The sequence below is a fragment of the Drosophila persimilis genome, unplaced genomic scaffold, assembly GCF_003286085.1.
Source record: "Drosophila persimilis strain 14011-0111.01,24,50 unplaced genomic scaffold, DperRS2 tig00000686-arrow-arrow-pilon, whole genome shotgun sequence".
NCBI classification, from domain to species: Eukaryota; Metazoa; Arthropoda; class Insecta; order Diptera; family Drosophilidae; genus Drosophila; species Drosophila persimilis.
In genome coordinates this window covers 1,653,997-1,665,645 of record NW_020825336.1, presented here as the reverse complement: position 1 = coordinate 1,665,645, position 11,649 = coordinate 1,653,997, and the positions used below count along the sequence as shown (strand labels likewise).

The 11,649-nt window shown below is 44.5% G+C and overlaps 1 protein-coding gene across 3 annotated transcripts in view; it reads left to right on the top strand.

The window, feature by feature from the left end:
- Positions 1–1,586: 1,586 nt before the first annotated feature.
- LOC6601689 (calcium uniporter protein, mitochondrial) overlaps positions 1,587–11,649 on the top strand; it is a 42,738-nt gene continuing 32,675 nt past the window's right edge. For 2 of the 3 annotated variants that reach the window (XM_026991684.1, XM_026991683.1), the window contains exons 1-2: positions 1,587–1,973; positions 2,397–2,663. In XM_026991684.1, coding sequence (XP_026847485.1) covers positions 2,553–2,663 — 111 coding nt within the window. In that variant the 5' untranslated portion in view covers positions 1,587–1,973; positions 2,397–2,552. The remainder of the gene's footprint in view (positions 1,974–2,396; positions 2,664–11,649) is intronic. The other variant, XM_002026687.2, reaches the window with a different exon arrangement.

Below are 11,649 nucleotides of genomic sequence, written 5' to 3'. Positions count from 1 at the left end.
CAACATGGGCAGAATTCGGCATACCCTAGGGAAAAGGATATTATAGGGTTGCGGAAATGTTTGTCATCCCAGGCTTTAATTAATTCAGAAACTAGTCAGAGACTGACTAAAGGTATTCCAACGATATTTTGCAATTAGTGGTCTTCTTACAGACCCCAAGAATGAGTATCGGATATACAGTATTTACAGGAATCTAATCAAATGCATAAATACGTTTAAAACATATCAGTTTGGGAAAATTGTTGTACTAATTACGTTTCAAAAACTGTTTGGATATCAGGATCTTAGTAATAAATCAACGAAATAGGGTAAACAAATGTCTATACTCTTTTTGATAAGCAATAGGTCTTGAAATACCAGCAACATTGACGTGATAACATTGCGACTGTTTTTTTGCTGAACTTTTTTGTTTAAACCTTGTTTTAGTCAAAATACAATAAAAGCAAGGACTAAAAACTAGCCAATATTGTAGAAAATGTATTGATCAATAGGATAAAACTATGTGGGCAGGGCTGAGAGGTCTATCTACCTAGCAATACTCGACGGAATATCAAAAACGTGGTATATGTTCATTTCAGCTGAGAAAAATCAGCTGATTTTTGCCTACCTTTTATCGATAAAATATACCAAAATATACCAGATTATGAGTCGGAAAAAGTCTAAAACTGCTGCCGGCGCTGTCGCTCTGCCAAAGAACTTTTTGTGCGTGGTGTTTACGGCAGGGTGACCGTTTACGGTATTTTGAATACTTTTCGGTATTTTTTAGGTCAAAATTGAACCGACGATATATTTGCGACATATCGGTATATTTTGTCAATTTCATCAATCTATTAAATTTCCTTTTCAACGTTATATAGAAATCCAATGAAAGCAAGTATTTAGAATAGGCCAGACAAATAGAAAATGGATTCATCAATCGTATAAAATTATGTGGGCATGGCTAAATGGTCTATTTAACTGGTAATATTCGACGGAAGATCAAAATTGGGGAATTCGTCGTATTTCTTGAATCGGTAATGGCCCGGTTGACAACAATGATTCCCGGCAACACTAATTTTCATACCCTAGGGAAAAGGAAATTATAGAATTGAGAAAATGTTTGTCATCCAAGGCTCCGTAGGTATCAGGATCGAGATAAATATATACAAGATACTAATCAAATACATGAATATGTCTAAGACATATCAATTTGGGAAAAGGTCTTTATAAATAACGTTTCATCTTCATATAAAATTAACGAAATAGGGTATACAAAGGTCTATGTTCGCATCATGTCTTAAAAACCAGCAACATTGCGACTGTGTTTTTTGGTGAACTATTTTGCTTAAACCTTGTTTAAGTCAAAGAACAATAAAAGCAAGGACTAAAAACTAGTCAATCTTGTAGAAAATTGATTCATCAACGGTCTAAAATTATGTGGGCAGAACTAAGGGCTTTAGTTAGCCAGAATTATTCAACGGAATATAAAAATTGAACAATATGAATGACTATCGTCTTTGGTTTTGTTCTGTGGTGTGTGCGGCCAACGAAATAACAGTCGCTCTTAGTTGCGTTTTGCGTCAGAAAAGTTCCGCGCGCGACGTTGAGAGGGCGTCTACGTCTGGTTTTTCTCCAAAAGCACTGGCAACAATTTTTTTTTAAATCGAGTGAATAATACATAGATAAAGCACGTGCAAACAGGTACTTGATAATTAGCGACAATTCGAGTCGAAAACGTCGTCGTGTGTTCAAAAAGAGAGCCGGTGTCTGGGTCGAGGGCGAAGAGAGTGCAAAAGAGAAGGGAAAGCAAAAAAGCCGACTTGTTAATAATTAATTGCGATAAGTTAAAGCCGGCGTTGTAGAATCCGAGTGCTTGTCGTTGTGCCGTTGTTTTTTTGTGCATGTTTTGTTTTATCCAGTGCTTCAAGGAAGAGTGAAAAAACTCCGGGAAGAGTCGCTGCCCTTCGGCCATCACCTGTCCACAGCCCAAACCGGTAATTCTCTCCTCCATTGTCATTCCACGTTTTTGGCGCTCGCTTTCGTTGTTGTTGCTGCTTGTTGCATTGCTGAACAACAATTGACATTGAAATAAATTACATTCGTTTTAGTGCTCAAACTAAATTTAAAGTAAAATATTTTTTATTATTGCAGTTCAATTTTTTGTCTTGTAAATTCGTACGGTTAAATGTTTGTAGAGTTTGATACATTCGTTTTTCGAACACAGAATGCGAAGATCGCAAGAACTTCGAAGACAAATCGAATTTTTTTGAAATTTTTGTGACCCGTTTGACCAAATAAAATTTTTCGTGAACCCAAGATCGTTTTAGTCGAAAAACAACAACAACAACATCGGAATTTCGAGTCAAGTTCGTGGAATAACCGTTACGCTCACTCATTTCTTCTTAACACGCTCGCAGTGTGTTTGTGATTCACTCAAGTCCCCCCCATCCCCCACAAACGTATTGCTGTGATCCGGTAGGCGTGACAAGCCGTCCCTCCGCCAACCACCCACCACCCCCTCGAAGTGCTGGTTTTTTTTTGTTGTAGTGTAGTGTAATCGGACGGAAAGCAGCATGTCCAGAAGCGGCGCTGCCGTGGTGAGCGCCTTCCGCCTGCTCCTGCGTCCCTCGGGTGTCAGTCGGCATCGTGGCCTGCGTTTGGGCCCTGTGACGGCCTTTGCTCTGGTAAGTGGAAGACAAAACCAAAAAAAAATAGAATACGAAAAAGATACAGACACAAACATACCCTGCGCTCCGGGGGAGCAGCTGTTGCAGACGTCACTGGCGGGTGTATTGGAATTTATAAAAATATACTCAATGTACACGCAAAGAGATACACAAATACATATGCATGAAGATGTTCGCCTCATGCGTGCGTTGTCCACGTTCTTGTGTGTGTGCGTGTGGCATATGTTTTATTTGAAATTATTAAAATTTAAGCAAAGAACCAGTCCGAAAAGTCAGACAAACAAACAAGCACTTTTGTTGTTGCTTGATTTCTTTCTTTCTGTCTGTCTGTTTGTCGCTCTTCTTTCAGCATGTGCGGCCCCCTGTTCGCACTCCACTCTCTTCTTGTTTGAGTCGGACTTCAGTTGGAGTTTAACTCCCTCTCTCTTTCGCTCTCGCTGACTCCGTTTCGGGGCTCTCTTCGAGTGAGAGTAAATGAGTTACTATGTAGTTCTGTAGCTTTGTGGCACCTGCGCGTCGTCAACTCTATCTCCATCTCCATCTCCCGCTCCCTAGACCCTGGGCAAAGGTGAAGCAAAAGAAACAGCAAACAAAACAGCTGTCAAAAATGTTTATCATTGCATTAGGGAGAATGACAGCGATGGCATGAGGCGGCGGGTGGGGGAGGGGTGATTGTTAATTGCGGTTTTTCGCGAGAGCGAGAGAACAGTTTCCTCTCACAGCAGGTCAGGCTTGAAATTGAATAGATTGTAGAGCTTCTCGTATCGAAATGAATGAATCATTCAATAATGATGCTGTTTCGGATTACAATGAGAAAGAAAGCACTGCTTATCAGCTCTCATACATACATACATACACACAGATCTCTGATTGTACGCGAATGAATCAGCAAAGGAAGCGTAGATACTAGAAGCAACATATAATGCAGGAATACAAATGCTTTTCCTCTCTGTTTTACTTTTTCATGTAAAACTCGATTTGCATGCAAAATGTTTAAATTCAAGCGTCACAGAGAGGCAGCACAAGCCGGCGTGCTCTCCCTATTATGACAGGCACAGAGAGAGAGAGAGAGAGAGAGTGGGAGAGCGGTAGGCACACGGGCAAACAGTGGAAGGGGTGGGGTGGTGGGGGGAGGTAGAGTGCAAAGATAGCGGCGCCACTCTTCGTGTCATTTCGGGGAGATTTTGTAGCGGGATTATTTACCTTTCAGCAAGTTATTTGTGCACACATACACACACACATATCTCTCTCTGTGTGTGTGTGTGCGTTCTGTCTATCTCAATTTGCATTGCTGTCTTTTTGCTCTCTTTTCGGCTGATTAAAGTCAACAAAAGCAACAACAGAAGCAGCATTGATTGCGAAGAGCATACAAAAAACACTCGCACTCGCACTCGCACTCGCGTATTTGAATAAAAAGTTTCGTCAACCTCCCGACACGGCTTTTGGCCTTTGGACCCTCGAGGCTCTGGTTCCCGCCTCCCGACTGATACATTGAGGAGGATATTCAGATTAAAGATTGGATGGGATCTCATATTTATTACCCTCCCTGCTTGAGTGAAGTTTTTTCTTCATGGCTTTCATTCTTTAAGCTCGAATTTCGGAAGTTTTTCCGGCCACAGGAAGATGGCTTCATCTTTAAAGTTTCGCCGAGTCCTTCCTCTTTGCTGCGTCGAAAAACTTTTATTGGCGCCATTCTGTCTGCCACACAATACTCATACACGGCGGAATGTGTGTGTGTGTGTGTGTGTTTGCAATATCTCTCTTTCTCGCTATGCTCTCCACTCTTTCGCTGTCTGTCTGTCTCTCTGTCTCCCGATTCGACAGACACTTCCCTTTTCAATGGGATTTTTGGCTTGCGCTCGGATTTTGGATTTGTTGGCCATTTGTTTGTGCCTTTGTTCCGGCCATACATATATTCGTGTTCCTGATGGGCGCTGGGGCGTGGCTGTTGCTACATATGTGATCAGCCCCCCCCCTACCCCGCTCTCTCTCTGCCTCTCTCGGTAAACAATTATTTTTGGCCCTGGGAACAAAGGATGGCGTAGCAATCAATTGATATTTGATTAAATATACGAATTCGAGTGCAATGATTCAGGCTTTGAAAGCCGGCTTTATTTCTGTCCGTGTGGAAAAACGAATAAACTATGCGACATTTATGCAAATGGAAATACATCCTGCACTCGTATGAATGGAAATGTGCCACACTGCCACCGCCACTGCCACTGTGCGGCCAAAGGTCAGGCTTTAAGCGGGAGATTATGCCCCCCGAGTACATCCATGATATGTGTCCAGAGGTCACTTTTTCCCCGTCGCCACTCATTAAATCAGGCTTAGTGGGTGATACTTAAAATTCCCCGCTTGGTCTGCCCCCCCGCACCTGCTAAGCTGAAGAGCTCTCTCTGCGCCGCTTAAGCACTCTATTAAAATCATTTTCTAGCCACTTGTCACCGAGGAAAAGCCAAAGTTTGTTCAAGAATTAGTTGGATTGTGGCAAAAAAGGCTTTTCCTATCTGTCGCCCAGCGCCTTGACTTTTGCTAATCTACAACTACCTCGAATGCTATCAAATATTGTTTGATCAACAAATTCCCACCCCCCACCCACCATGGGGTGGGGCACCACATGGCAGAAAACACACGACTTAAGCCCTGGCAAAGCCGCAGCAAATCTGCATATAATGGTAAGGGATTTTGCACCACCCACACCACCCCCCACCCCCCGTCTTGGGGGATTTGCCAACTTGTGCACGTTTTTGCACATTTATCAGCGGCTACGAAATCTTTTGCGCCCAAAACCGAAAAGTAGAATTTGCATATGGCAGAAGGGATATTCGCTTCCCTTTCCGTAGAGTGCAAGATTATATGCGTAATTAATGCTATCGCATGCAGGATGCTATCGCACGATGAGGGGCTAATTGGGCCCGCCAGGAGGCTGGAGGCTGGCCCAGCGAGCGACCTCATTAGGGTCCTTGTCGACGGCATCGGCGGAAAACTTCAAGTTATGCCTGCGGAGGAGGGGCATCTACCAGAGGGAGGCATCTACTAGAGGGGGCATCTACTAGAGGGGGCATCTACGCATGAGTATCTGTGTATCCTCTGGCCATAACAGTTTTGCAAGTACTTGCCATCGGAAAGCCAAAGCCGGGGGAGCGAAGGACATTACAAGTATCTATACAACTATTATGGCTGCTTATCTGGCACTCTCATATATACACATACATATATACATACATGTGTATTAAATACGTGTTTGTATGTGTATACCGTTTAGTGAAGTTGCCTCTTGCGTGTTATGGCCCTGCACTTGACTTTGGCTTTAAGTCGACTGCCACCCACACCGCCCCCACGCCGCCCATTGAATGCCACACGCTTTGATGTTTATCTAATGACTATTGGCTGGCAGCCACTGGAACCATGCCCCACTTGCTTCACGTGTATCTATTAGATAGAAAAACACGCTCTACCCCTGCCACCCACCCCCACCCCTCTCTTTCTCTAATCTACATATTTAAGCATTAGCTACTTCCCTCTCCCGCCCCTTCCCCTCTCCTCCTTTAACACGGAAATTTATTCATTCTTTATCAATGTTTTTTTTTTGCCGCCCAAAGCACTTAAACTGCCACAGCGATACCACACTCTTATCAGCAGCAAAGATTGCCAAAGGGAAACTATATATATATATATGTATATGTATATCCCCCCCCCACCCTTCCCCCTACCCCTACCATTCCACTGAATATTCTGCACACAAATAAATTGCTTGTTAAATCACAATTCAATTTAAGATTTCTCAAGTGCTGCCGCAGTTGAAAGATGAGATACATCCACGTTTTTTACCGGAATGGGAGGGGGTGTGGGGGGGGGCCGCACTTGTATTCCTGCAGTGTATTGAAGTCCATATATTGGACATTATCTTGCCATAATCCCCACCACAAACAGACAAGTACAAAGTGCGAGTTTCGAGTGGCAAATATTTGGAGCAGGACACCAATCTTTGAATAAATTTCGGGTGGCGGGTGGAGGGTGGAGGGGGGACAATTTAAGGGCTAAACAAAAGGGACAGCGAGCGAGCGAGGCCCGAGAACCGCATAAAAGGTTCCATTATTAATTCAGGCCATGTCTAAGGCACGGCACTCCTCTTGTGGCATGCACCCCAGCCCTGCTGCTGTTTGCCCCACAGCTGGCGAATATTCCTGCTATTATATGCAAATTTCTGGCACCGGCAGGCGGCGGGTGGCGGGCGGTGCCACACAGAAAATGAGCAACATAAATTCTGTCTCTGGTTTTTCCCAGGAGAGGGTTTGCTTAATATCCACTTAAGTCTGTCATACGAATGGGGATACGTTAACGGATGTGGATGCCACAAATGCCACAATGCCGCGGATGACGCGGATCTGTGGTGCATATAAATATTTCTGTGGACAAATACTGTATCTTTAAAGAATAATTGCAACAGTTTTTCACACACACACACACAGACACACACACACACACACCCACACACACAGACACAGATTCCACTGATTGAAACGATTGGCATTTTCCAAAAATTTTTTTTTTTTTTTTTTGGGAGATATTTCAAAAAAATATTCCACTCCATTTGCAAGTCCATGAATTCCATTAAACATTCCATCCCCGTGTGTTTTTTTTGTGTGCCTTTTTTGAAGCACAAAAAAAAGTGCCTGTCGCCTGGCGAGGCCTTTAGGCCATGCCCCCTTGGCCTTTTCGCTGATAAGCATTGGGCCGTGTCGCCGCAGTTCTGTGTCCTCTTTCTTTTGTCGCTGGAATTTATTTTATCGCTTTTTGTGAGTGTTAATTATATTTATATTAAAATTAAAATTACAAGCGACTGTCTGCCGCTGCTGCTGGAAATTGCTCATGCATATGGCCAAGAGGCCACAGCCACAGCCACAACGTGTGGCAGAGCAGGGCAGGGCAAGGGGCCAAGGGTCGTCCCTTTTCAAGATGCCGACAGCTGGATTTTCCTGCCAGCCGAAAGGCAAAAGGCGTGTTTTCCTTTCCTTGGGAGGAGAAAGAACGAAAGAAAGTACTCAAAGGGGGCAGGGGCAGGGGCAGAGAAGCCTCGGCTGGAAATTCTGGCGAGTATTCTGCTCATTAAAGCCTGCCCATTTTTCTAGGCAATCTCCTGGCCTTCCATTGGTCCTTCCCCCTCTTTCCTTTGAGCCAATGAGCCATTATTTTGAGTGAGTAATGCAATTACTGTCTGGGGTTTGGTTCTATGCCCACACACGGGCAGTGCCCTCCCCATTGAGGCGCTTGAATCGGTTGAGGCTTTTAGTGGCCGCACGAACCACTTAACCGGCGGGCAGGTGCCACACAGAATCTCTCTCTCTCTCTCTCTCCCGATGTGTGCCCCCTGGGGCATCTCTCTTTTTCAATTACAATTAAACCATTAATTAATGGAATTTGTTTTAGTCTTTTCGTAATCCTCTAATGGAATCAATGCTCAGCAAATGTCATATATTTTCACGCCACATACGGCCTGGCCATTATCAAAATTGGCCTAAGCGGGAAATTCCTGAATATTACGCATACGCCATGCAGGCCCGGCCACAGCCGACCCCTCAAGACGGGAGTCGGCAAACAATTCCCACAGCAGGCATTTAAACAGAAGTAAAACATTTATAAATGGTGCCATAAAACCCAAACACTTTTCGGCGAGGGGGGAGGGGGGGGGGGGGATAGGCCTGGAAAAGGCCTTAAACAGGCGGACATTCCGTTTCTGCCTGTGGAGGGTGGAGGAGGGGGGGTGGAAGGAGGAGGATGAGCAGCCTTCGTACGTGTATCTATGTATCTAAGTATCTTTGCATTCAGGTCGAAACTTCTGTCTATCTTCTTGGCCATTTAGTCAATATCTTTGCCCCCTCTCTTTCCCTCTCCCTCGCTCTCTTGGAATGTACATATCGCCAAAGTTCTATCAAAATATGATAAAACCGACAAACGAAAAACGACAAATTGTGGCATCTCTTTTCTCATGTGAAAAATCTATCTCGTTCCATTTATTTTCGGCTTTTGTGCCTGTGTATGCGTGCGTGTGTGTGTGTATCTGTCAATATACACGCTCGCAGCACATACTAATTTTAGTCCATCGTCTGGTCTGGCTTCTGCCTTCTGCCTCTTTCTGTTGCTTTTATCTAGTTTTTCGCTCTCCTTTTTTTTTCTCCGTGTTTTCTGCGAATGTCGGATGATTTCTGATGGTCTCTGGACTGTCTCTCTGTCTCCCTCTCTCTCTATTCCGCGGGTGGCAGTACGAATTTTAGCCAAGAAATGCCCGAATTCTGGGGATCTGTACAGACAGTTTCGGTTGCTCCTTGCTTGGCGATCGACCTGCAGGTCTTCTTCAATGTGTTTTTTTCGCACAACTAAATATTTACTTTGCACAGCAGAAATGTCTGCGTGTTTCTGGCATTTCTATTTACTGTGAAAATCAAGAGGAAAACCCAGAAACCACACAAAAAAGTATACAGAATTTTCCCACCGACTGCCGGGGCATGTGGCTAATTTATTAGTTGTGTTTTCCTGCGCCACACCGCTTTTCTCTTGGCTTTCTTTTGGTTTTTCCTTCTATCATATATTTATAGACAATCTGCGAGATTATTGACGTGTCTTGAGATCTGCTTTCAGGCTATATTTCATACTTTTTCCAACGCTTTGCCCCCGCTCGAAGGATGGATGTTCTCTTGTCCTTGCATTTTCAACGCTTCGGTTTATTGTTTCTGGAATTCGCTTTAGTTTTACGAGCTCTGCGCTCTGGAGAGGCTTTTCCTCAAAAGTATTTTGTTTGTTGACAAATGGATTCATTATTCCATTTGCTCCTTTGCCCAGCGAGGCCCCCTCCCCTCCCCCCACTTGACACGCGACTTTGTCAAAGAAAAGGAAGAACAAAGGAGGAGCCAGGAGCCAGGCAGGGCTTCTGTTTGGGACTCTCTTTGTTGCAGGCTCTTGTGTCCTGTTTCCTGTCTCCAGTTTCCCATTTCCCATTTCCCATTAAATGCAGCTGCTAAATGCCTCTAAATATTTAGTTTTTATTTCGAATGAAAGTTGCAAACAAAGTTTTTGTCTCGCTTTTATGCAAATTTCACTTTCAATTAAATTCTGGCTCGTAGATTTTCAGACGAAAAAGATTTGAGGAACAGCCGGAAGACAGTGTGACATTTCCAGGGAAGCCTCGTGTCCCTCCGCCTCTCTGCCTCTCTGTCTGTGTTTATTGTTATGGCCTGGCCTAAAGCCTCATCCTCCCCCCCCCTCGCCTTACGAGTGCCTTTTGTGATGTCAGCTTCCTTCTTGTTTGTTCTATGAGGATTCCCCCTGTTCCATTAAGAGGCAATTGCTGCCACATGTCCCGCAGACAGCCACTGTCGCTGCCACTTTCCTTTTGGGGGGGGGCAAAGCTGCCCCAAACACACAAATTAGCTGGAAATGATTTGACTCTGTCCCTGCCACACTACTTGCCGCAAACACAGGGAAAAGCAGGTGTAATTTATGAAAATACATTTCCCCAACCCCCACTCCCCACTCCCCCCACCCCACTCCCCGTGGTAGACGCAGAAAAGCTGAGCTGGCCCGAAGGTTATCCTCCCGCAGGAAGCGGCGGCTGCGATTTCAATTTATTTGGACAATCATAAAAACTTTTGAGGCCGTGTGGCAGCAGGCCGTGTGGCAGGCATGCCTCACCCGCTGTCGGAGCTTGTTAAATTCATGGCCCGCCTAATGTTTCATTTGGGCTGCCTTTTGGGGAGGTTGGGGGGCAACTTTTGAGCATTTTTGATGCTCCACCGACAGACCAGACGTTGGGGCGAGGGGGGATCATAACTTTCCTGCCGTTTTCCCAGGGAAATTCTCCGTGGAAACTCGATTTGTGGCAGTGCTTCTCCCGCAGGGATTTGTGTTTGTCTGTGGTGTGGCGGTGGGGTGTTGGCTGGGGGCACTGGGGGGAGGGGGAACTTTATTTTATTCACCGTTTGTGCAACTGTTCTCCCATTCTGTGGTGTCACTGGCGGATGGACAGGCGGCCAGAAAATCAGAAAAAGTTTTTTGGTGTCCCCCCAAAATCAGTGATCCTCTTGGCGGCGGGGGGGAGGTGGTGTGAGTGATGGCATGCTATTTAAATTTCAATTACTCCCTGGATACAATTTGATATTTCTTCAGTTCTTTAAGGGGCAAGGGCGTGGGGCGTGGGGCGTGGCGGGGCCATTTCCAATTGCCATTTGAATTATTGAAACGCTTGATTGGAGGAGGCCCTGAGCTTGAGCGTGAAATCCAATCAGAGAAAAAGTTACAGCACATATGTGGCGGTCTGGCAGGGGGTTCTACGGGGGGGTAGATGTGGCAGGGTGGCGGAGGGTTCCAGTCTAAAGAACTTGCAATACACATACATATGCCCACCTGTATATACATGTGTTCTCCCGTATGTATCTATGTGTATGTTGATGGAAAGAGGCCACGGATGGCACACAGATACAGACACAGCCACATTGACGGCTGCCGCCCAAAATTATGCAATGAATTTCTAAACATGAATTTCCAAAACATCATCTGAAGGCAACACAAGGGTCGGAGGGCACTCGGGTGGATGGAATATATTTTGAGAGTCCAAGGGACTTTTCCAGGGGAGATGCCAGATTTACACATTTCCATGGTTGCCTTTTTAGGACTTCCCCCAACAGGTTTTTAAAGAAAGAAATTTAAATATCAAAATTTAAAAAAAATAATCAAAATACAATCCTAATTATACAAAAAAAAAAAAAATAAAAATTTAAGATAAAAAAAAATTAAATTTACAAAATATTTTATAAAATAAATTCTCCATAAGTGCAAGAATTCTACCTGTATTTCAGATCTCAAACATATAGCATATATAGAGAATCTCTCGGGGAATTTGTGGTACGGAAAATTCGTAATATTTGTGGCACAAAAGTTCTTCATAAAGAAGTGCCACTGTAGCAGATTTCTGCCCATCGTTCCA